Below are 27,167 nucleotides of genomic sequence, written 5' to 3' on the forward strand. Positions count from 1 at the left end.
ACTTGTGTAGAGAAAGAAGTATAAAATACTAAAATACTGTGGACACATAATAAAGGCAAGGATAAAATCTAGGAGGGGAATTAAATGGAAGTATCCACAGGAAAGCATCCTTTTCTTTTGGTCTTAGGAAATAAGAAGGAATTTTTAAGAAAAGAGAGAACCCAGCATTTTAACTAGGGATTGGCAAACTACTTTTTGTGAACCAGTTCTGACTGCAGCCTGTTTTTGTAAATAAAGTTTTATTGAAAGATAGCCATGTCCTTTGTTCCTTTATTGTCTGTAGCTGCTTTTCAAGACACAGACCCTATGGCCCACAAAATCTAAAATATTTACTCTTGGCTCTTTGCAGAATAAGTGTATCCACTGTTCTAAAAAGAACTGCATGGGTAAAGCCATTAAATAAGAGTGTGCTTGTTATTTTAAGGAATATTGTACTGTGGTTTCTTCCATAATTCCCCATAATTCACAGAATGTGGTGTGGTAGAGCTTAGGGGAAATGTTTTGAGATAATGTTGGGAAATGTGTGATGAAGACTTACTGAAAGTTCTTTTTCATACTAAGACTTATTTTGAATGTGGCGGGAAGCTGCTGAAGTTTTGGGGCAGATATCAAGTCTGAGTTTCAGAAAAATAACTCTGGTAACTTACTAGTGAATAAAATAGAGTGAAGACTGGTGGCTGGGCAAGGAAAAGATGGATGCCTGAGTCAAGGCAATGCCATGGAAGTGGAAAGGAGGAGTGTAGTCAGAATAATGGCTCTTCAAAGATGTCCATGTCTGTCCTAATCCTCAGAACCTGTGAATACCTGTCCACATAGGGCAAAAGAGACTTTGCAGATGCGATTAACTTGATGATCTTGAGATGTCTTCATTTATCTAGTTGGGCCAGTATATTCACTTGGGTTCTTATAAAGGGAAGCATGAGGATCAGAGTCAGATACAGAGCTGTGACAACAAAAGCAGAAGCCAGACTAATGCTGCCATGAGCTAAGGAAGGTGAGTGAACTCTGGAAGCTGAAGAAGGCTAGGAATGGATTCCACCACAGTCTGCAGAAGGAATGCAGCCCTGCTGACTCTGAAGCCCCAAAGTCCTGTTTCAGACTTTTGGCCTCCAAAAGATAAGAAATATATGTTGTTTTAAGCCACTATTTTGTGTTAACTTGTAATACTAGCAGCCATAGGCAGCAAATTTACAAAAAACTGAAACTACACTGTAGATTCTACAATTGTAGATAACTAGTTTGCAGTGTGGAGGGACAGAAAGCAACAAGACAATACCAAGGTTTGTACTGTGTGTAAAAATGGGCGTATGCAGCTGACCTTCAGACTCGGAATTCTCAAGAGAGAAGATGATATAAGTTTTGAACATGTTGAATTTGAGGTGCAGTTTAGAGGGTCAGTGTTCTTTAGCATATTTGAGAAAATGGTCATGTTAAGTCACTTGAACAATATAAGTCATATTCTTGTCAATTAAGTGAACAATTCCCTTCCCTCTTTTCTCTCAAGCACCTGCCTCTAGTTTAATTTTTTAAAAACTTTTACTTATCTTTATGTGGTGCTGAGGATGAAATCCAGTGCCTCACACATGCTGGGTAAGTGCTATACCACTGAGCCCCAGGCACAGCCCCTCTAGTTTAATTTTGATCAGCCAGTTTCCCAAGTGTCAGGAGAGTTAAATCACTCAGGAGGATATTTGTTGGGTCTTATACCTTTTCTAATTTAATATTTTGTAGAAATTATGACTTTTAAGTGTTTTCTTGGCACTTTGATTGTGTCTTAAAATTGAATACATAAGGTATTTAAAATTCATGCTTCTGTTGAAGAAATTATTTATTTATAAATTTTTTTGGTACTGGGGATTGAACTCAGGGGCACTTTACCACTGAGGCACATCCCTAGCCATATTTTATATTTTATTTAGAGACAGGTTCTCACTAAGTTGCTTAGCGTCTTGCTGTTGCTGAGGCTGACTTTGAACTTGAGATCCTCCTGCCTCAGCCTCCTGAGCTGCTGGGATTACAGGTGTGTGCCACCTCACCCAGCAAAGAAATTATTTTTAATGAAGATTATATACCTATATTGTGTTTTAAAAAATTTTTATTGTATATATTGTTAAGATGTTCTAAATATTGCTGTACTACATCTGGTGAGTAATTATGTTTGAACATTGCTTTGAGAATGGATGTAATAGATTGTATGGAAATAAATTACTACGTACTTATTTCTAAAAGAAAATGTGATTTAAACTTTTTTGGCTTTAGCAAGTCTAAAAAATCCTGCTGCTTTATTTGTGCTCCTTAATTTCTCATCAAGTTGGATGTTAGGATTCTTCAAATCAGTAAAGGAAAAGTAACTATGAACAGATTAAAACTAATTTATATTAAAAAGTTGTCTTGGGGTTAGGTGTGCAGCTCAGTGGCAGAATGTTTGTTTAGCATGTGTGAACCCTTGGGTTTGATCCTAGGACTGCCAAAAACAAACAAACTTTTTTAAAAAATATATTTTTAGTTGTAGGTGGGCATGATTTGATCTTTCTCTCATGTTCCAGTCCCATATTTCTAATTTCCTGATACCTTTCTAGATATCTTACCATCACACATATTACACAAACATAAAATAGAATTTTATTATTTAATTTCCCTCAAAATTTTAAATGTTTATATTTCTCAATAACTTATATTTTATATTTCTCCATTGTGATAAAATTATTTATGTCTAAATGAATTACGGACAAGGAAAATGGAAATACCATGATTGGCTCAGTCTACTCAAAACTCACTTTTGGGTCTGAGGAAAGACTTTGATGTCACCATTTTTAAGCATTTTTGAACAGGTAGTTCAGTGACTAAATACACTCACATTATTTTACTATGCACTGATGCTGATATTAGAAAAAATTCAGTCACTGATAATTTGGGTTTTGTATTTTATTTGTTTTTTTAATATACATGACAGTAATGTGTGTTTTATCATATTATACATACATACATGGAGTGTGACCCATTCAAATTTGGATCCCATTCTTATGGTCATACATGATGTGGAGTTCCTCTGGTCGTGTATTCATATATGAACATAGGAAAGTTATGTCTGATTCATTCTACTGTCTTTCCTATTCCCGTTCCTGCTCTCTTCATTCCCCTTTGTCTTATCTAATGTCCTGTAACTACAAAGAAGGGGCATGACAACCAACAATATCTCTATGAGAGTAAGAGAGAGAAAAAAAGATTGTATAAACATAATTGTCAATGAAATCCTATGGAGCTTTGTCTTTATCAGTACCCCATTGCAACTTGGGTAACTTTAAAGCAGAGAAATTACCCAGAAATCCTTCTGTTAGACTTGTACTTTAGATCTTGCATTTCATAATAGTGCTTGTTTTAATTGACATAAAATAACTTCAGTTCTTCAATCCATAGATCTTTAGCACTTCCTTGCTTACAGGTACCACTATAAGAAATACAGGTTCAGATGGAGGAACTTGGAAATTCAATTGTGTTTGAATATGAAAGAAAATGTCCAAATTTTCAGATTTACATTTAACAAAGTCACAACCTACTAAGTATTTTGCTCTCTATTTTTGTGTAGTGCTGAGGATTGAACCTGGAGCCCCACATGTGAGCGCTCTACCACTGAGCCCCACCCCAGCCCCACCAACAAACTTTTGATTCAAGTGTTTGTCTTTCCATCCAACCTTCTATCTTTTTTCTCTTCCTTCCTTCCTTCCTTCCTTCCTTCCTTCCTTTCTTCCTTCCTTCCTTCCTTCCTTCCTTCCTTCCTTCCTTCCTTCCTTCCTTCCTTCCTTCCTTCCTTCCTTCCTTCCTTCCTTCTTTCCTTCCTTCCTTCCTTCCCTCCCTCCCTCCCTCCCTTCTTTCTTTCTTTCTTTTTTTTTTTTTGGTACCAGGGATTGATCCTAGGGGTGCTTAACCACTGAGCTACATCCGCAGCCATTTTTTATATTTTATTTAGAGACAGGGCCTTGTTGCCAAGTTGCTTAAGGCCTTGCTAAGTTGCTGAGGCTGGTTTTGAACTTGCACTTCTTTTGCCTCAGCCTCCTGAGTTGCTGGGATTACAGGCATGTGCCACCATGCCTGGCTTCAACCTCCTATCTTGACTCTCTTTATTCACGAATATTACCAGAGTTATTTTTCCAAAACTAATAAATTTGATATATGCTCTGAAGCTGCAGTGACTGTCTACTGCTTTTAAAATAAGTATTGAGTTCCTTGAGTTAATTTACACTTTTAAAATACTTAGACTTTCCGCCATATTAAATTTTAACATAATTTACCTTGTTTAAATAGCTTAGTGTAACATGCAACTATATTTATGAGGATTTTATATTAGAGTTTCTTTTTACTTTTATCTTTAATAAAATACCTCTTTTTATAAAATTCTCAGACCCATGTATTTAATTGTGACTCTTAAAGCAATATTTATTTTATTAAGTTTTTAAAAAATGATAGAATCACCCAAAGTGGCATCAATAATTTAAAATTAGGGTTTTCTTTGTAGTTTTATCACTGGGGAAATGTAGTTAATTACTATAAAGCTGTATATTTTAGCCATATGGTTTAAAATTAATATTTGTTATCTAACCTGGTGCTGTGACATAAAAAACAAAAGTTATATTTGAATCATAAATCTATAAATATTGACAAGTATTTTCAGTGAGATTCATCTAGTAACATTCAGTTTCAGATTAATTTAAATGCAAATGAGATAGTAAGTAGCTGTAATCTTATAAACTGTTGTTAAATATATATTTGAAGTCTTCTGTATTTGTATGCTGTGACTTTTCACTGTAGAGCGAAATGCAGAAGTATCAACTTAGAATTGTGAATTTGAAGTCTACTTTTTTTCAGTTGGATTGGTTTACCATTTGAGTACTCTTATTTTCTGAAAGAAGATAATGCTAATAAGAAATGCTGAAAAGATGTTTCCTAGATTAATTGTTTGACTTGTAAACATTATATTTAGATAAAACATTAAAGAACAATAGAGTTTAAAAATCAAAAGTTGGAAATTTAAATTGAGTTATATTTACATATCTATTTTACTTCCTTCAAATGTAAGAATAAATGCTTCAACTATTTCAGAATGTTTTTATACTATTAGAAATGATTCTGTTATCATTTGTGTGGATTAATTCATGAAACCTCTTGATATTGACTTAGGTTTCATTTCTTCTTGGGTTTATCTTTCCTCACTTTAGTTGATTGTTGCCATCTCTGTGAGGCTTGTTCCACAGAGAGTACACAGTTTTCCCTCAGTTATTTTATATCTGTTGAGCATTAGCACATTGTCTAGCAAATATTAAATGCACAATAAATATTTGCTAACTATTGTCTCAGTAGATCCTTGTAGGAGCCATATAAAGTAGATGTTCTAGATATTTTTCTTCTTCACAGCTTATGGACCTCAGGTGCTTGAAGTTTTAGTAATAGGCCCAAGATAAGTTAGTTTGTTGAGCTGAATTTGAAACCTGAATTTTATGTACAAAATCATTTTCTATCTAGTGTAAAACATTTTTTCCTCTCTCTCCCTTTTTAAACTTTAGCAAATAATTTTTATTTTATTTTATTTTGGTACCAGAGATTGAACCGAGGGGTGCTTAACCACTGAGCTACATCAATGTACCTAGCCCTTTTTTGTATTTTATTTAGAGACAAGGTCTCACTGAATTGCTAAGGGCCTTGCTGAGTTGCTGAGACTGGCTTTGAACTCATAATCCTCCTGCCTCAGCCTCCCGAGCTGCTGGGATTACAGGCATGCACCAATGTGCCTGGCAGTACTTTTATTTTTCAATCAGTTTTCTGCAAAGGTAAAATAGCTACATAGTTAAAAAATTAAAAGAAGATTTAAAGAGTGAAAATTCTTCCTTTTATTCCTGTCTCTGCTCCTTTTGCCCTTGCCTGCTTATTCTTGTTCTTTTCCCTTGTTTTCCACAAGTTTCAAGTACTGTATGTGTTGATGTGGACTTAGTTATTTTAATATATGTTAATAGTGTGTTGTTCTATAACACTACACGGAGAACTTTTTTTCTAAAGTTGCTTTGTGGTCTTTTTACACTTACATATGATTCTTTTGTGGGAGTGAGCTTTTAAAATTCATTCTACTATTGGTGAGCACAGGGAATCTATTTTTAAAAACATTATGTAGAATTTGAAGTGCAGGCAAAAGTAGAGAGAATATTAAAGTGAACACTCCTATATACCCATTTCCCTGTTTTAACACCTACTTTAGGCCAATTGTGCTTTATCTGTTACCCTCCAAACTTTCCCACCTCCAGATTATATTGAAGCAAATTCAGGATATCAAGTATCTACAGCCATAAATTGTCAGGGTCCTCTCTGCCATTTCCCATGTGGAGGAAGAAAGGGTTAACTGCCGGTGGAGGATGTTGGCAGTTTTTCTATGTATTACTCAAAATACTTATCTACTCAATGAACACACAAGAGTCAATACTTTTTTATTAGAGGGGTTGTGACAGGTCCAGCCATACCAGGTCTGGCCTCTTTATAACAACTGAGTCACCCAACACTCCTTTATTTATAATATACAGGTAAAGGGGGCAAGGACTGGGAGGAGCTTCTTCTGTGATGGACAGGATAGGGTGGAGTTAGGGGAGCCATCCTCTTAGGGGGAAAATTCCAGAAGGAGACAGGGAACCACTCCCACACAGTGCCACATACTTTCCAGCAGTTCTGAGAAGGCAGGCCTCTGCGTCACATGGCTCAACCTAGTCTGATTCTGCTAAATAAGGATGGCTTCCCATAAGAAATATTTCAAATTGTATTGTTTGGTAATAAAGTTTCACTCTTCTATAGTAAGAAATCTCTAGGAATAAACAGATCTGTTCAAAGTTGCTTAAGCTTATAAAGATATTCATGAGATAATGTTCCTAATAAGTGAGGAAGAATAATTCCTTTTATGTTTGAAAAATCTACTTAATAAAGGAAATATCTGAATGGATTACAAGTTCTCAAAATCAAGCATTTTGATGGGCCAGATTATGTTATATTGTCCTTTTACATAGCACAATTGTCCACTTCTTTCTTTTCTTCCACTAAATGTGTTAAGAAAAACACATATTTAGTCTCTTTTTCAAACCAAAGCAGAAAGAAAGAAGTGTTTGGATGAATGATAATCTGGTGTTGATAAAGTGTTCTACTCAATTTAAGATTGAAGATCCTTGAGAGACTGAGCCCAGAGGATTGCAAGTTTGAGGCCAGCTATGGCAGTTTAGTGAGACCCTGTCTCTAAAATAAAAAGGGATAGGGATGTAGCTCAGTGGTAGCATATGCTTGGGTTCAATCCCCATAACTGCAAAAACAATCACCACAACAGAAAAGGCTTCTTAGCTTATTTTAATTGCTTCTCTGTCATTTGGCAGTTACGGATTCGAGACCTTGAAGGAGCTTTGCAGGTAGAAAAGGCCAGTCAAGCAGAAGCTGTTGCTGATTTGGAAATGATCAAGAATGAATTCAGAGAAGTCGAAAGTGCATATGAGCGAGAAAAGCATAATGCACAGGAGAGCTTTGCAAAGCTAAATTTGTAAGTATTTTAGTGTAAAATTCTCTAAATTAATTTGAAGGTTTTATGAAAGCTGTTTAAATGCTGGATATAGTGGCACACACCTGTAATCCCAGTACTAAGTAGGCTAAGGCAGGAGGCTAATTTGTATTGAAAATTAGAGGTTGACCTGGGCAATTTAGCAAAACCCTGTCTCAAAATGAAAAAATCAAAAGTTATAAGAGTGTGGCTCAGTGGTAGAATGTTTGCCTAGCATTCCCAGAGCCCTGGGCTGAATCCCAGTGTTACAAAAAATATTTAATTGTTTAAATGTAAATATGTATCTGGGTGCAGTGGCATATATGCCTTGTAATCCCAGCAACTCAGGAGGCTGAGGCAGGAGGATTGAAAGTTTGAGGCCAGCCTCAGCAATTTAGTGAGGACCTATGCAACTTTGTGAGACCCTGTCTCAAAATAATTTGGGCTGGGGTGTGGATTAGTGGTTAAATGTCCCTGAGTTCAATCCCTAGAAACAAAAAAAAAAAAAAAAAAAAAAAAGTGAATATGTCATATTTTAGATACATCTGCCATTAATATCAGTGGTAGATTTAGGGGTAAAACTTCTTGAAATGTAAGTATACTTTCTAGTATAGGTAATATGGAAATGCTCCTTTGGATTTTGTAGTCCCAGAAATGCATAATATGCTAGAAAGTGAATATATTAATGTATTTTACATTATATTTATTAATGTAATGCAGTATTTTAAAAATCTTTGATTTCTAGGCTACATGTGGAAATAATGTTTGAGATTTTCTTGAAGTACAGAAATAACAGTAACACTACTACAAGTGCTGATGTGCATTGCAGCTTACTACCTACGTAACATTGCATAGATTAATTAACACTGTAGGAGGAAGCTACTTTTTTCCCTATCCCTGTTTTACATATTTGAAAACTGAGGTTTCATGCAGGTAAAGACACATTGAATAAGGGGCCGTGTCAAAATCTTTCTGACTCCTGATTTTAACCTTTTTCAATTTAGAAAACTTGATCTCGAAGCTCTTTGAAATGTCTTAAGAAGTTTGTAATTGTCTAACATGTATCCAAAAATCAGTCAGTGGTAGACATTTGGAACCATTTCCCCCGAGAGGGTAGAATTCATACTACCTTTGGTATGTGACATGGTAATAGGTCGGAACATTATTAGAGTTATATATTATTAGAGTTATGTATTTATTTTTAATCCTAGTTTCTACTTATGAGAAGTAGGTAGTGGTTATCTGTTTACAGTGGTAATATAAAAAGATTATTTTAAAAATACTTTTATATAGAAAGTGAGTTAAGGCCGGGCGCAGTGGCACCATCTATAAACCCAGTGGCTCGGGAGGCAGGGGGATCAAGAGTTCAAAGCCAGCCTCAGCCAAAGCAAGGTGCTAAGCAACTCCGTGAGATCCTGTCTCTAAATAAAATACAAAAAAGGACTGGGGATGTGGCTCAGTGGTTGAGTGCCCCTGAGTTCAATCCCCCGTACCCCTGCACCTGCCAAAAAAAAAAAAAAAAACCTTATAAAATTGTGATTGCCTTTTTTGGGGAGTGAGTATTGGGGACTGAACTCAGGGGCACTCGCCCACTGAGCCATATCCCCAGCCGTGTTTTGTATTTTATTTAGAGACAGGGTCTCACGGAGTTGCTCGGCACCTCCGCTGTTGCTGAGGCTGACTGAACTGGAGATCCTCCTGTCTCAGTCTACGGGGCCACAGGCGTGTGCCACCGCGCCCAGCTGTGATTGCCTTTTATTAGTAACGCTTATTACTTCTTTTGTTTGGTTTTGTTATGTTGCTGGGAATTGAATTCAGGGTCTTGTGTATGCTAAGCACATATTCTACCACCAAACTATACCCCTAGTGCTTGTAACACAAAATTTTAAAACAGGAATTCTTTTTTTTCATTTTTCACTGGCTTGTATTAATTATATATAACATTATGATTCATTTTGACATACTAATAAATGCATGGAATATAATTTACTAGAATTTAGACCCTAGTACTTCTCATTACCCTCCCTTTGTCCTCCTCCACCCCCTTCCCTTTTCCCTTCTACTCTACTAGCCTTTCTGCTATTTACATAGCAGAAAGAAAAAACATTTAAAATTAGTTTCTTATGGGTATACATAATGATGAGATTCACTGTAGTATATTCATATAAGTACATATGAAACTTAGGTCAGATTCATTTCACTGTTTCCCATTCCATTCTTTCTTCCTCCCTCTCAATCCCCTTCTATTCCACTGATCTTTCTTCTATTTTGATGGTAACATCCTAGCCCCGTTTCTTTTCTTTCTTTTTTCTTCACATTTATTTGAGACTAGCTTCTGCATATCAGAGAAAACTTTGACCTTTGACTTTCTGGGTCTGACTGATTTCACTTAGCATGGTGATCTCCAGTTCCATTCATTTATTGACAAGTAACATAATTTCATTCTTCTTTATGACTGAGTAAATACTCCATTGTGTATATGTACCAGGTTTTATCTATTCGTCTGTTGAAGAGCACCTAGTTTGGTTCCATAGCTTTGTTATTGTGAATTGAGCTGTTATGAACATTGATGTGGCTGTATCCCTATAGTGTGCTGATTTTAGATCTTTTAGATATATACCAAGGAGTGGAATAGCTGGGTCATATGGAGGTTCCATTCCTAGTTTTTTGAGGAACCTTCATACCTCCTTCCAGAATGGTTGCACTAATTTGCAGTCCCACCAACAATGTGTGAGTGTACCTTTTCCTCCACATCCTTGCCAACACTTACTATTATTTTTATTGTTTGTTCTATTTGGTTATACATGAGAGCAGAATGCATTTTGATTCATTGTACAGAGTACAACTTTTCATTTCTTTGGTTGTACACAGTGTAGAGTCACACCATTAGTATAATCATACATGTACATAGGGTAATGATGTTTGTCTCTTTCCACCTTCTTTCCTTCCTGCCACCCCCTTCCCTCCCCTCATTTCCCTCTACACAATTCAATGTTCCTTCATTCTTTCCTCACCCCCCCCCCCGCCCAAGTTATGTATCAGCATCCAATTATCAGAGAAAACATTGGCCTTTGGTTTTTTGGGATTGACTTATTTCACTTCGCATGATATTCTCCAACTCCATCCATTTACCTGCAAATGCCATAATTTGATTCTTTTTTATGGCTGAGTAATATTCCATTGTGTATATATATTACAGTTTCTTTGTCCATTCATCTTTTGGAGGGCATCTAGGTTGGTTCCACAATCTAACTATTGTGAATTGAGCTGCTATAAGCATTGATATGGCTGTGTCACTGTAGTATGCTGATTTTAAATTCTTTGGGTATAAACTGAGAAGTGGGATAGCTGGGTCAAATGGTGGGTCCATTCCAAGTTTTCTGAGGAATCTCCAAACTGCTTTCCAGAGAGGCTGCACCAATTTGCAATCCCACCAGCAATGTATGAGGGTGCCTTCTCCCCCACATCCTTGCCAACACCTATTGTTGCTTGTATTCATAATAACCATTCTAATTAGAGTGAGATGAAATCTTAGGTAGTTTTGATTTGCATTTCTCTAATTACTAGAGATGTTGAACCTTTTTTCATATGTTCGTTGATCAATTGTATTTTTTCTGTGAAGTGTCTACTCAGGTCCTTAACCCATTTATTGATTGGGTTATTTGTATTTTTGGGTTATTTAAATTTTTTGAGTTCTTTATAAATTCTGGAGATTAGTGCTCTATCTGGAGTGCATTGTGGAAAAGATTTTCTTCCACTCTGTAAACTCTCTCTTCACATTACTGATTGTTTCCTTTGCTCAGAAAAAGCTTTTTAGTTTGAGTCCATGCCATTTATTGATTCTTGCTTTGATTTCTTGTGCTTTGGGAGTCTTGTTAAAGAAGTCTGATCCTAAGCCAACATGATGAAGATTGGGGCCTACTTTGTCTTCTATTTGGTGCAGGGTCTCTGGTCTAATTCCTAGGTCCTTGATTCATTTCCAGTTGAGTTTTGTGCAGAGTGAGAGAGAGGGGTTTATTTCATTTTGCTGCATGTGGATTTCGTTTTCCCAGCACCATTTGTTGAAGAAACTATCTTTTCTCCATTGTATGTTATTGGCACTTTTGTCTATTATGAGATAAATGTATTTATGTGGATTTGTCTCTGTGTCTTCTATTCTGTACCATTGATCTACCTGTTTTGGTGCCAGTACCATGCCGTTTTTGTTACTATTGCTCTGCAGTGTAGTTTAAGGTCTGGTATTGTGATACCTCCTGCTTTACTCTTCCTGCTAAGGATTACTTTAGCTATTCTGGGTCTCTTATTCATTTCTTATTCTTCCAAATGAATTTCATGATTGCTTTCTCTATTTCTATGAGGTCTGTCATTGGAATTATAATTGAATTGGAATTGTATTGAATCTGTATAGTGCTTTTGGTAGTATGGCCATTTTGACAATATTAATTCTGTGTATCCAAGAACATGGGAGGTCTTTCCATCTTCTAAGGTTTTCTTTAATTTCTTTCTTTAGTGTTCTGTAGTTTTCATTGTAGAGTCTTTCACCTCTTTTGTTAGATTGATTCCCAAGTATTTTATTGTATTTTTTTGAGGTTATTGTGAGTAGGGGTAGTTTCCTAATTTCTCTTTCAGAGGATTTATCACTTATGAATAGAAATGCATTAGATTTATGAGTATTGATTTTATATACTACTACTTTGCTGAATTCAGTTTTCTGATAGAATTTTTTGAATCCTCTAAATACAGAATCATGTCATTGGCAAATAGTAATAGTCTCAGTTCTTCTTTTCTTATTCATATCCCTTTAATCTTTTTATTCTTGATAATTGCCATTCTGACTAGAGTGAGATGAAATCTCAATGTGTTTTGATTTGCATTTCCCTAATTACTAGCAATGTTGAACATTTTTTTATGTATTTGTTGGCCATTTGTATTTCTTCTTCGAGAAGTATCTGTTTAGTTCTTTTGCCCATTTATAAATTGGAATTTTTTTTGGTGTTAAGATTTTTGGTTTTAAGTATACATTAATACTGGATATTAATGCCTTATCTGAGGAACAGGTCAAAGATCTTTTCTAATCATTCTATAGCTCTTGCTTCATTTTATTAATTATTTCCTTTGGAGAAGCTTTTTAATTTGATACCATCCCATTTATTGATTCTTGGTTTTATTTCTTGCACTTCAGGAGTCTTGTTAAGGAATTTGGTTCTTGCGCCAATATGTTAAAGTGTTAGTCCTATATTTTTTTCTAGCTGTTGCAGAGTTTGTAGTCGAGTGCCTAGGTCTTTGATCCAGTTTGAGTTTTGTGCAGGGTGAGATAGGGGTCCAGTTGCATTCTTCTACATATGGATTTCAAGTTGTAATGGCTAATTTGAATTGCCAACTTGATTGAATTAAGAGATATCCCAAAGATTAAGAGGCTTCTGGGCATGTGAGGGTGTGTCTAGGAATGATTGACATGTGGGATAGCAAACTGAAGTGGAGACCCTCCCTAAGTGTGGGCAGCACTGTCGAATAGTGTGGTGGTTTGGATGAGATAAAGTTGGAAGACAAAGGAAGCAGCAACAGATGCAAGCTGTATTCTCCTTGAATCATTCTTGATTGTTGCTGCCATTGCCTGAGGATCGTGGACTCTGCTGTACCAGTGATTCTCCATGGAGTTTCCAGAAGACTTTGTTCTGGGACTAGGGTAGCAGGTTTGATCCCTCTTGTTCTGAGGCTTCAGCTTTTTGGACTGTGCAGCTACTGGTTCCTCCAGCTTACCAGTCTGCAGACGGCCATTATGGACTATCCAGTCTATGGTTGTGTAAGCCAATTGAATAAATTTTCTTTTATAATCATACTTCCTATTGATTCTGCTCCTCTACAGAATCCTAATACACCAGTTTTCCCAGTACTGTTTGTTAAAAAAGACTATCTTTTCTCCAAGATATGTTTTTGACATGTTTGTCTGGTATCAGATAACCGTATTTTGTGGGTTTGTCTTCTATTCCACTGGGCTTCATGCCTGTTTTGATGCCAGTACCATGCTGTATTTGTTACTGTTTCTCTGTAGTATAATTTCAGTCTGGTATTGCGATGCCTCCAGCATCACTCTTTTTGCTCAGGATTGCTTTGATTATTCTAGGTGTCTTATTTTTCTAAATGAATTTTTTCACTGCTTTTTTTAGTTCTGTGAGAAACATCTTTGAAATTTTAATGGGAACTGCATTGAATTTGTATAGCACTTTTGGTAGTATGACCATTTTGACTATTAATTTTGCCTATGCAAGAATATGGAAGGTCTTTCTGTCTTTTAAGGTCTTCTTCCATTTCTTTCTTCAGTGTTGTGTAATTTTCATTGTAGAGGTTTTTTTTTTGGGGGGAGGGGAGGGGGTCTTTTAAATACAGGATCATGTCATCAGTAAATAAAGATAATTTGAGCTCTTCTTTTCCTATTTGTATCCTTTTAGTTTCCTTCTCTTGCCTGATTGCTCTGGCTAGAATTTCAAAGTCTGTGTTGAATAGGAGTGGTGAAAATGGGCATTCTTGTCTTGTTCTTGATTTTAGAGGAAATACTTTGTTTTTTTCCCTTCAGTATGATGTTGGCCTTTGGTTTGTCATATACTGCCTTTATGATGTTGAGGTAAATTCCTTTTATCCCTAGTTTTTCTAGTGTTTTAAACATGAATGGGGCTGTAATTTGGCAAATGCTTTTTCTGCATCTATCAAGAATCATGTGATTCTTTCTTGTCTTTAAGTCTGTTTATGTGGTGAATTACATTTATTGGTTTCTGTATATTGAATCTACCTTGCATTCCTGAGATGAAACCCACTTGATCATGGTGCACTGTCTTTTAAAAGTGTTTTTGTTTTCAATTTGCCAATATTTTACTATGAATTTTTGCAGCTATGTTCACCAAGGGTATTGACCTGAAGTTTTCTTTTCTGATGTTTCTTTGACTGGTTTTGGTACCAGGGTGATAGTGGCTTCATAGAATGAATTTGGCAGTGTTCACTTCCTTTCTTTAAAAAAATTTTTTTTGGTTGAAGATGGACACAATACCTTTATTTAATTTATTTGTTTATATGTGGTGCTGAGAATCAAACCCAGTGCCTCACACATGCTAAGAAAGTGCTTTACCACTAAGCCACACTCCAGCCCCTGTTCCCTTCATTTCTGTTTTATAGAATAATTTGAGGAGGATTGGTATTAGTTTTTCTTTAAGGTTCTGATAGAACTTGGCTGAGAATTCATCTGGTCTTGGGCTTTTCTTTGTTGGAAAACTTTTGATAGTTGCTTCAATTTCAGTACTTTACATTGATCTGTTTTAAGTTTTCTATATCCTCCTGGTTCAATTTGGGTAGGGCATATATCTCTAGGAATTTATGAATATCTTCAAGATTTTCTAGCTTGTTGAGTATAGATTTTCCAAATAGTCTCTAATAATTCTAGGATTCAGTAATATCTTTGGTAATATTTCCATATATATATATATATATATTTGTTGTAGATGGATACAATACCTTTATTTTATTTATTTTTATGTGGTGCTAATGATCAAACCCAGCACCTCACACATACTAGGTGAGCAATCTACCACTGAGCCACAATCCCAGCCCAGATTTCCTTTTTCATCTCTAATTTTTTAGTTTGGGCCCTCTCTCTCTCTCTCTCTCTCTCTCTGTCTCTCTCTTTTGCCTAGTTTGGCTAAGGGTTTATCAATCTAATTTATACCTTCAGAAAACCAACTTTTTGTTTCTTGATCCTTTATACTTTTTTTATTCTCAATTTCATTGATTTTGTCTCTGACTTTAATAATTTCCTGTTTTTTGCTGATTTTGGTGTTTTTCTAGGGCTTTGAGGTATATTATTTCTTTGATATCTTTCTATTTTTTTTTAATATATGAACTCAATGCTGTGAACTTTTCTCTTAGAATTGCCTTCATACTGTCCCAGAGTTTTTTTTTTTAATTTTTAAAAATTATAGATGGACATAAAACCTTTTTATTTTATTTATTATTTTTATGTGGTGCTGAGGATCAAACCTAGTGCTTCACACATGCTAGGCAAGCACTGTACCACTGAGCTACAACCTGAGGCCCTGTCCCAGAAGTTTTGATATGTTATATTACTATTCTCATTTGTTTCTAAGAATTTTTAAATTTATCCCTTGATTTCTTCTGCTATCACTTCATCATTCAAAAGTATATTATTTAATCTCCAGGTGTTAGAATGGTTTTTGTTTTTTATCTTCTCGTTGATTTCTGATTTCATTCCATTATTACCTGATAGGGTGCAAGGAATTTTTATTTATTTATTTTTTTTGTATTTGCTAAGACTTGGTTTGGTATGTTTTAGAAAATGGTATGTTTTAGAAAATCTTCTGTATGCTGCTGAGAAGAAAGTGAATTTAGTTGTTGATGGATGAAATGTTCTAGAGATGGCTTTTAGATTCATTTAATGTATAGTACTTTTTAGTTCAGAAGAATCTTAGTTTTTATCTGGATAATCCATCTAGTGTTGAGAGGAGAGATGTGTTGAAATCACCCAGTATTACTGTATTGTGGTCTGTCTGATTTTTAATATTGAGAAGGGTTTATATATGTAGATGCACCATTGTTTGGGGCCAGATATTTACAAGCATTATTAATTTCTTTTTTAATTTTAATTTTTTTTTAGTTTTAGTTATACATGACAGTTGAATGCATTTTGGCAGAATATACATACATAAACTATAACTCATTCTATTTAGGTTCCCACTCTTGTGTTCATACATGATGTGGAGTTATCCTGGTTGTGTATACAAGTACAAGGCTAGGCAAGTTATGTCCAGTTAATTCTACTGTCTTTCCTATTCCGCTCCCCACTCCCTTCCTTTCATTTCCCTTTGTCTAGTCTGATGAATTTCTATTATTCTCTTCCCCAACTTCCCTTGTTTTGGTTAGCATCCACAAATCAGAGAGAACATTCAGCCTTTGGTTTTTTGGGATTGTCTTATCTCACTTAGCATGATTCACTTAGCTAGAATGAAGCGACCTTCTTTTTCTCTTCTGATTAATTTGGCTTGAAGTGCTCTTTGTCTGATATGAGAAAGCTACCCCTACTTGGTTAAGGCTACCTTTTGCATAGTATATCATTTCCCATCCTTTCGTCTTCAGTCTGTGACTTTCTTTCTCTGTAAGGTGGGTCTCTTGTAAACAACACACTGTTGGGTCCTGTTTTTTAATCCAATCAGTCAGCCTGTGTCTTTTGATTAAAGAGATCATTTATATCCAGTGTTATTACAGAAATATAATTTTTATTTCTTGCCATTTTGATTTATTTAATTCAGACTCCATTCTCTTTGACTATTATAGTACAATTCATTGCTATGATGGTTTTCATTTTTATTCTTCATTTCTTCTTCATGAAATATTTCACTGAGTAGGTTTTGTAGTGCAAACTTTGTGAATTTGTTCAGTTTCTGCTTACCTTGGAAGGTTTTCATTTCATTTTCAATTCTGGAGGATAATTTTTCTGGGTAGTAATCATGGTTGGTACCTATTTTCTTTCAGAACTTGGTGTACATTATTCCAAGCCTTCCGGGCTTTTAGGCTCTGGTTGAGAAATCAATTGAAATATGAATTGCTTTACCTCTGAATGTCACCAGCTGTTTTTCTCTTGCAGCTTAAAAAATTCTATCCTTATTCTATATATTAGGCATTTTCATTATAATGTGTCTTGGAGAAGACCACCTATTCTGATTTTGTCTATTTGGAGTTCTATGTGTCTCTTGTATTTGACTTTTCATCTCATTCCTATGATTTGGAAAATTTTATAATTTTATTTCATTGAAAAGATTATTCATCCTTTTAGTTTTTTTGGGAACTTTCAACCACCCTGATAATTTTTAAATTTGTTGTTTTGATGTTATCCCAGATTTTTTGAATATTCTGGTCATGATCTCTTAACATCTTTTCTTTATTGTTAACTTATTTTCAAGATTTTATACTTTGTCTTCAGGCCTGAAAAATCTGTTTTCACAGTCATCTAATCTATTGGTGATGCTCTCCATTGAATTCTTGATTTGGTTTATATGAGTCTTTCCAAGATTTCTATTTGGTTCTTTTTCAAGATTTCTTATGTCTTTATTGAGGTGATCTTTCACTTCCTTTATTTTCTCTGTAATTTCACTCCTTACATCTTCTTTTAGCTCATTGAACATTTTAACTATGAATTTTCTAAGTTCTTTCTCTGACATTTCCTCCACTGTGGTGTTAATGGAGTCAGTTGTTGAAGTGTTATGGACTGTTTGGGGTTGTTTATTCTCTTGTTTTTTCATATTGCTTGTGAAAACAGGAATGTTTAACTTAATTTTCTTTTTTTCCATTAGTATGATTTAAATGACATTTGGTGTATGTCAGTCTAAGGACTTACTTGCCTTTATTTTCTTTGATATTAACGTTTAATACATATGTATATTAAATTCTAATATATTATTAGTGACATAATTTATAGATTAATGTATTCAAATAATACTTAAATGTGTTCAAATAATAGTCAGCATACACATTTATTTGATGGGCTATTATGAGACCATAGTAGGGCTTCTTTTCTGTTGCTTTGAAGCGATGATTAATACCTACAATTAACCGTAAGAAGTATGTTGAACTCCCAATAATCCAGAGCTTTCTCAAAATGAAATAGTAGGCATATTTGGGGAATTAATAAATTACCTGCTTAAACTCTAAGAGTCTAATGTATGCACTTTTCTAATTGGACTCCAAAGCAAGTTTGTTCCTAAGTTTTGTTTTTCTATTATTTGTATTTTGGTACTTAACAATTTGTACTCAAATTTTGTGTTCTGATAAGCACTGACAGATGATTCAAAATACTAGTCAAATATTCCATTTAAGCACTATTCAACAGTCTTTAAAGCCTTAACAGGTGTCACTATCTTTTCATCTTCATATAATCATGATATAAAAAGTTAATAATAATAAAATTTAAAAACTATTTAAAGCCCTGTTGTCACTGATAGTTCCTATGACTTCATTTCTCTCATCCCAGCATTCCTTTCCTCATATGAAAACTGCTTCTATTCCAATCATCTGTGGTACAAGAAGGAATGATATGACTCAAGGGATGATGGGATAAGTTATTTCTTTTTCTACCTGTACTTCTGACTATATAAAAATATTTTAATACCTTTTAGAGTCATAAACTCAAACACCAAATTTTCAAAGTAGTTCTAAGTTTTGATTAATGTGTTTCAAAAGGAGACCCTATAGACTTTTAGGTCTTTAAGGTCTAAGGTCTTTAATTTACAACTTCGAAGGTAGGGAGTATTAGGGTAGGACATTGTTTTATCTATTGGGAAGAACTGATGAAGCAGTTGGTAATATGAGGTTATAGATAAACGCTGCTGGAAACTTGTCAGCAGTTAAAAGATTTTTATGTTTTAGACAATATCTTGTTCTTTAATGGAGAACGGGAGGGAGGGTTGTCCAGGCAGGAATTGGGAGGGTGTTTGAAGCAAAGATCTCTGAGGCTCTGTTGACTCAGGCCTGCTAGATCTGACTGTGCAGCTGAAAGGGTGGTTTGCTCCCAGTTGTGAAAGTGGCCACAGTGCCCAGTGCATAGCAGTGGACAGACACCTGCATTAGGTAGATAATGGCCCTAGGACCTCTGGGCATGACAAGGGCAGCTCCAGGCCCATAGTTCCCATGGTCAGGGCTGCCCAGGTGGAGCCCAGAAACACTAGTTTCCATAGTCACTGTGCTAATTTTGTTAAAGTTTTTCTTTGCTTCTACCCTGGCTAAGGTTCTTGAGCTTCTGTTTCTTTCCAGGTGGATCTAGGTAGGATCTCACTGAAAGGCAGGAGAAAAAAAGCTGTGTGTACATTTGAGAGTTATGATTTGGTACACAGTTTCATAATAATGAACATACTTTTATGAAATTATTTTATATCAAATTATAATATTGAATTACTATTTGATATAATAATAATAATTTTATATCAAGTATATATATTCTATAATTCTGAATCATTTTCTTAGTTATAATTTTCTCCATCTATAACTTCCAGTATGAAATTAAAACTCTTTAATAATATGTTTCTTTAGAGTTTTCAAATACAGGTCAGTCTTTATTAAGTATAGTAACTGATTTCTGGGCAGTAGGAGGGAAAAGGAGATCCCAGTGATCCTCAAATCTAGCTGAGATTTAATTTAAAATAACAGTCAAAGATATACTGAATAGACTACATCCAAATTTTATTTATTTTATTATACTCAATATTTAAACTTCTTTTTTTCCCCAAATAATCCACCCAAAATATAAAAATAATTGAAATACTATAATTTAGTAGCATTACTATTATTTACATTCTTGGTGAAAGCTAGCTCAAAGATGATTATTTGTTGAAAGAGCTTGTTATTAATGTTTAATTGTTAGCTAAATTTAGTTTTTTTTTTTTTTTTAAATTGGGATTTAATGCAGGAGTACTTTACTACTGAGCTACATCCCCAGCCCTTTTTATTTTTTGAGACACAGTCTTGCTGAGTTACATAGGGCCTTGCTAAGTTGATGAGACTGGCCTGGAACTTGCAATCCTCCTACTTTGGCCTCCCCAGTCAGTGAGATTACAGGCATGTGCCACCATGCTCAGCCATTAGCTGAGTTCTAAAGGAGGGAAGATGGAATCTACTAAAAAGGCATCCTAGCTACAGGGTTCCTTCTCTCTTTCTTGCTTAAATTCCCTGCCTTTAAGTCCCGAGTCCTCTCTTTTGACTTCTAAGAAGAGTCTCCCCTTAATTGCTCTACTCTCCTCCTACTTTCTCCCTCCTGGGTGGGGCTGTTAGCAGAAGTGCAGGGGCCAGCATCTTTGGGTTGTACGTCAATTTGCTAACAGCAAGGGTTGGTCCCTCATTTCAGGGGACCCAGTTTGAATTTATAAAACCATACAAAATGATAGATGCATAGAATATTATATTTGTTAATAGTTTTTTTTTTTATGGTGCTAGGGATCGAACCCAGGGCCTTGTGCTTACAAGGCAAGCACTCTACTGACTGAGCTATCTCCCCAGCCCTGTTAATAGTATTTTTAATTAAAATTTTAATTTTTATCAAACTAATACTTGTTCATAGTTTGAAGAGTAAAATAGTACTGTTAAGCTCATTAAAAATAGCAGTTTCATGCTTCCTTTGTTCAACATTGTCAGTTTCCATTCCTCTGAGGTAGCTACTTTTAAATATTATTGCTGTTTCCTTTGATATTTAACTTTATATTTCTAAATAACATGAATATTCTTCCATGTTTTCAATCTTCACCTTTAAATATAATATACTGGCCTCTACTTATTTATTTCTGTCGTATGCTTTTCCAATACAACATACACTTATTCCTTCCCCTTTTCTATTCTTTTGGGTTCAACATACTTATTTTTCTACAGCTTTTTTTGGTAACTGATCTTTATTTTTCTTTATAGCTCATTTTATTATATTCTTTGATGCTTATTGTCTGTCTTACATGGAGAGGAATTTTTGTTTCATTCTTTGCTGCTTCCCACTGCCTAGAATATAGAAGCTGCTAAATGAAGATTTGCTGAATTAACAAATGAAAAAATAGTTAATAATCACCACATAAATTGGATTAGCCAATGCTTAGCTAGTATGATGACTTTATGAAATTAACCAACTAAGTTATTAAGTTCTACCAGAACTGAAAATCTCTTATTATGTTCTTGTAAGTCAGGAATTTCATTATTCTTTTCTAAGGGGCATCCCTTTTTTCTAAGATGCCTCTCTCTATCTTTCCCATGCAAAAGAAATTATTTTTTAGATTTTCTGTACTTAGTCATCCCCTAGTATGTCCTTTAACATCATCCTTGGGATTCTTACTACTTCTGTTCTATCTTGAATCCCTTTTTTGCTAATCTGTTGCCTTTTTTCTCTTTTGATTTACTCCATTGTAAAGTAGCTTCTTAGAAGTTATATATCAGAGGAAAATTTAAAACTTGCATTCTGAAAAATTTTTTTGATCTTCAAACTTTTTCCTGATTATATAGCTATTCATTCAGTACTAGTATCTGGGAAGTCTGAAGGCATTTGATTCTTAACCTTTTGTATGTGGTCTATGATTTCCTCTGAAAACACAGAGAGCATCCCCAAGTTTGAAGTTAGACAAAATGATTCACTGATGTTACATTGTAACACCTGGTAAAATAATAACATATAAAAACAAATCATATAACATATAAAAACATACTCTGTGCACACTGTAGAATCTTTTTTTTATTTTCAGTGTTTTGAAATTTTGTGGTGATGGTCCTGGCACGAGTTGCTTTTCATTAATTTTGCAGGGCAGTTATTGAGATTTTTCAGTTTTTGATTTGTAAGTAATTCCTTTCTGGGGATTTTGTTTTATATTATTGTCTCGTTGATTTTTTCCTTTATATTTTTCTACACTCTCTTTCTGGAACTTCCATTATTCATATATTGGGATTCCTGGATTTGATTTTCTGATTTTTCTTATTGAAAAGATAAAGAATACTTTGATTTGTTTTTATTGTTTTGTTTGACTTTCTGAGAGATTTACTTAACTATAGTATTCAATCCTTCTATACATGTTTATTTTAACTTTAGCTATTTTATCTTGGAATATCCTTGATTCAAAAGAAAATTTACAAAAGACTAACACTATAATTGTCTCTGTTCTTTTTTTTTTTTTTAATGTTTTTAGTTATAGATGGACACAATACCTTTATTTTATTTAGTTATTTTTATGTGGTGCTGAGGATGGAACCTAGTGCCCCACACATGCTAGGCAAGCACTCTACCACTGAGCCACAACCCTAGCCCATTGTCTCTGTTCTATTCTGGAGAAAGAAGTTTATTGTTCAGATAGGGTAAGGTTGTATGTGTCACTCAAAAAGTTAGCTCTTTGTTTAATGATAGTCTGAACTCAGTGTGGTTACACTGATTCATCCTATCTCCTGCAATCTAGCTTAAAAATCAGAGATGGGTCTACTGCATTTATCAGGAAGATCTCAGATTAAAAATATTGATAAGACTCGGGAGGCTGAGGCAGGTAGATCACAAGTTTGACCAGCCTCAGCAATTTAGTGAGGCCCTCAGCAACTTAGTGAGACCCTGTCTCAAAATAAAAAACAAAAAGGGTTGAGGATGTGGCTCAGTGGTTAAATGTCCCTGGATTCAATCCTCAGTACCCCTCACAATAGTGACAACAATTTAATTTGAGTTCAAATTATTCATTTGAGGGATTATCTCAGTAAATTTTAAATACAATACTTCCAAGCTGCTTTTCATTTTTTCTCCATACAAGAATGTAAACAGTTTAATATTGGCCTGAACTGTAGGATGTGGCACATGCCTATATATTCCAGCAGTTCAGGAGCCTGAGGCAGGAGGATTGCAAGTTCAAGGCCACCCTCAACAATTTAGTGAAACTGTCTCAAACAACAACAAAAAGAAACCAGCCTGAGCAATATTTTAATAGGAAGGAAATTCTTTGAAAAGAAATTCATTTGTCTTCAAAGTGAATATGAATGCTTTTTATCATTCTTCCTTTGGGATTTTAATGATATTAAAATATTGGTTCTACCTGTGTGGACATTCAGAAATAAGACATTTGTTTCATTTCTCTTGTACACCAATTTTAAAATGATTTGTTAGGACTTTTTTCTCAGTCTTGAGGCTGAATCTGAGCTAACTAAACTGTGGTAGGTGGATTTTGATTCATCAAAAATAATGATGAGTTGGGCCAGGCATTGTGGCACATGCCTGTAATCCCAGAAGCAGGAGCATAGCGAGTTCAAGGTCAGCCTCAGCAACTTATTGAGGCTCTGAGCAATTTAGTGAGACAGTCTCAAAATAAAATAAAAAAAGGGTTGTGAATGTGGCTCGGTGGTCAGCCATCCCTTGATTCAATCCTGGGTACCCCTAACTGCCCCCCCCCACACACACACAAAAAAAAGTTGAGTTGGGCGTGTGGTGCACACCTTGTAATCCTCAGCTATTTATGTTGAAGCAGGAGGATGCAAGTTTGAGTACAGTCTTAGGCTTTTAGAACCTGTCTCACAATAAAAAATTAAAAATGGCTGGAAATGTAGCCTGTGGTAGAGTGCTTGCCTAATAGGTGTGAGGCCCTTGGCTTAATCCTCATTACTGACAAAACAAAACCCCCCAAAAGCACATCAACCAAATCTACTTTGCTTAGAACATTAGACATTGCACAAATACCTGCTATCAAAGGGAAAGTATTATTTCTTTAAAGTTTTTCATTTAAGAATGTTCAGTCCTTTACATTTGAAAAAAAAAAGAAGGTGGGCTTTAAAAAGCCTTTTGGCATGAAAACATGATATATAGTAGTACATCAGCCACTTGTGTTAAAGGTGTATAATAGCAGTTGATGAAATCATATTGGAAAAACCTGCTCTGACACTCTTGACTTTTCAGATTAGAGAGAGAGTATTTCTCCAAAACCAAGAATCTAAATGAAGAGATCGAAGAACAGAAGAAAGTAATTATAGACCTTTCAAAGAGACTCCAGTATAATGAAAAAAGTTGCAGTGAATTACAGGAAGAACTTGTAATGGTAAGGATATAAAAGAAAACCCTATGGCAATTACTTTATTGAGTCATATTTGATGTATAGCAGGTTCTCCCCATCTCTTACTACATACCATGGGATAATAGTATAAGAGTAATTTTAGTGACATTGATATGAAATTTCAAAACTGGAAATGCTTATTACATCAAAGATATACATAATAAAACCTCTCTGATGTGGAATAATTGGGGAAATTAACCAAAGTAGTAAAAATTTTGAATTACGGAATATTTAAAAACATTTTTAGGGTTTTTTCATTTTTACTTGAATGACTAAAACAGTATTACCTAAGTAGAGGAGGGTCTGGGTTTATAATCAATAAATTTGATGATTTTAAAGACTTCCTTTTATAATCATTTTATACCTGATCATTCCACCTCTTTGATCTGTTCTTATCAACCTTCCTTTTATTAAAAAATGGTGTCTTCTGCTGCTTTCAGAATGATGTCCAGCTTCTCGTTATAGAATTGAAGGCCTTTTTCCTTTTGGCTTTATGTTAACTTTTCTAGCTGCTGCTTTTGTGTTTGCCCTCTTTTCTATCTTGGTTCAGTCAGAGTGCTCCTAAGTTTGTAAAGATTTTCATTTCTTACATTTATTCAGGCTGTAATTGTTTTGACCCATGTTCACTAAAATGTTCCTTCTTTTCCATTAACAAAAGTCCCATACATCCTATAATACCAGCTCTGACATTTTGTGATCTGTGAAACTTTTCTATTTTTCTTAATGCACCCATCTGTGTCAGAATTCTGCCCTTCCCCATTTCTTTAGTACTCATTTATCATCTTATCGTAACACTCACCAGACTCTGCTGTGTATTATTTCTTCTCAGAGGCTCTGAATGGAGTGAGATTAGCTTACTAATTTTACTTATTTCAATTTTACTGTAGTACTTACCTCAATAAATGCTTGTTTAATTGATTTATTAGTTGATGCAGAATGCTCCCAACTCTTCAGTTTGCTGAGGTCCTCAGCAGGTAGAACATAAAATTTATGTTAGTACCCTAATGTCTTATTCTCCACAGAGACTCAGGCACTTCACTTTCAATTATGTCCCACAGCTCTTAGTGATTTCAGTTATTGAGGAAAATAAACATGATTTTTCCTTCTCAAAAGAGTTGGAAACTCTGGGTTATACTAAGAATTGGCCAAATCAGTGCTGCCCAGATGGAAAGTTAATGATGGGGTTAAATTAAAACTCTTTAGCATTTTCAAATGGTCCAACATTATATATAATCTCCATTCATCTTAAGATGTTCAATGTGTTTGTACTCAGGGATTGATATGCTGCTATTCTGTGGTTGGTTCAGTTATAGTTGGAGTGTTTTAAATGTGGAGTTTTAGAAAGTAAAGAGCTCTTTGTAGTATACTCTAGTGTATAGTCAGTGTTATGTGTTACTCTAAACTTCATGGGCTGCCCTGCCTTTTTTTTTTTTTTTTTTCTTCACAGTGCTAGAGTTTGAACCCAGGGTCTTGTGCATACTAGTCAAACACTGTATCACTGAGTGACATCTCCAGCCCCTGTCCTACTTCTTAACAAGAGGATGAATCAATGGTGGAGAAAAATATGTTAGGCTTATTGAGTTGAGTACTGAATTTGGTCAACTTGCTTATTCGACACCATACTTAATAGTTTGGAAAGTTTCCTAGAATTATAACTAAGAGTGTAAAAACTAATAATCATCACCAATATAAGTTGAATGAGTTTTCCTAATTCCACCTTTCTAGAACTCTAGTGAGTAGATGCAAAATAAAATGAGACTATTAAAATTTATCACAGAGCATATGGGCATTTTGTGACTAAAATTTTTTATTTGGTGCCAACAGATTGCTTTTTTATTTAACTCTCAGAGTTGGATGGATGGTCTAAAATAAGGCTAGTTGCAGCTTGCCAGCAACCTTTGTTTGCTTGTTACTTTTTCTACTCAGCACTTGTTTTTTGTAATGGTGCTGAAAATTGTGGACTAATTGTTTTTTCAAAGCTGGATAGATTGATAAACAGATCTGCAGTTGCAGATCTATGAATAATAGTTACTTGCTGTAGAGCTAATGGAATGTTAAAAAGCTTATTCAGGTTACAACTTAAGTGATGTACAGTTTATTTGGTTCAAACTAATTATTAATATGTTTCTATTTCTTTCATCTTTTTTAAACTCCTAGTTTTGTGTCTTATTTTCATCCATCTTCTATTTTTCTTTTTTTTTTTTTTTTGCCTTTAGGTTTCTTTCTTTTGTGTTTGATGCTTATTAGAATTGCTGTTATTTCTTGACCATAATATGAAATTAGAAAAGCATTTAATGAAAATTTATTGAATAAAATGCTGTTACTTTAGTAAGTATGATGTTTCTCTTTTCTTAAGTACATTTTTTCATGCACATATTTCTTTATTGATTTCCCCCATAGATTAGTGGCCTTTAGGGGAAAATGTTTTAAATTTTACTTTATTTTTTAGAAACTCGTATTTATTTTTCATAATTTATTTCCATTTTTCTTTAGCATCTGCCAAAGAACAGCTTTAGACTACTCTGTGGTTGTTCTTACCCACTCAGTGCTTTAAGCAGTGGGATGCAGACCAGTCTTAAGTGGCTGGCTGGGCACTGTATTTGGTAGGGATCTGCTGGGTAGGCACAGAGGTCGCCTACATTGCCTGCAGGACAGTCTGTGACCTCAGGTTGAGTAACAGTCCATTGAAGTTTTAAAGCCATAAAAATGGAGTTTTTAGTTTCATAGCCTTAAAGTCTGACTGGTGCTTTGACTTCATAATTTTCATTGAGTAAATAAAAATTGACTTACCTTTTGCTTTTTTTTCATTTTGGAATGAAATTGTTTTAATGACATCCCATTATCCTGTGGGACCCTAGTTATATATATTTTTGAGCATAATAGTTTTGGTATGTTGTAGAATATAGATAGGAAGTATAAATTACCTATGGGTAATTTTTTTCTCCCTTTGAGCTAACAGCTTGTTTCTAGTTTAGGTCATGCTCAGGGCCCTTATTCAAATCTTGGTCTTTATTTTCTTGTTG

General features: G+C 34.8%; 1 protein-coding gene across 6 annotated transcripts in view; it reads left to right on the forward strand.

Moving 5' to 3' along the window:
- The window catches only part of CCDC171 (coiled-coil domain containing 171), a 455,940-nt gene that overhangs the window by 77,005 nt on the left and 351,768 nt on the right, over window positions 1-27,167 (forward strand). For all 6 annotated transcript variants that reach the window (XM_079112670.1, XM_079112671.1, XM_079112672.1 and 3 more), the window contains 2 exons: window positions 7,395-7,555; window positions 23,991-24,129. In XM_079112670.1, coding sequence (XP_078968796.1) covers window positions 7,395-7,555; window positions 23,991-24,129 — 300 coding nt within the window. The remainder of the gene's footprint in view (window positions 1-7,394; window positions 7,556-23,990; window positions 24,130-27,167) is intronic.

This window comes from Sciurus vulgaris (assembly GCF_902686455.1).
Source record: "Sciurus vulgaris genome assembly, chromosome: 15".
Lineage (NCBI taxonomy): Eukaryota > Metazoa > Chordata > Mammalia > Rodentia > Sciuridae > Sciurus > Sciurus vulgaris.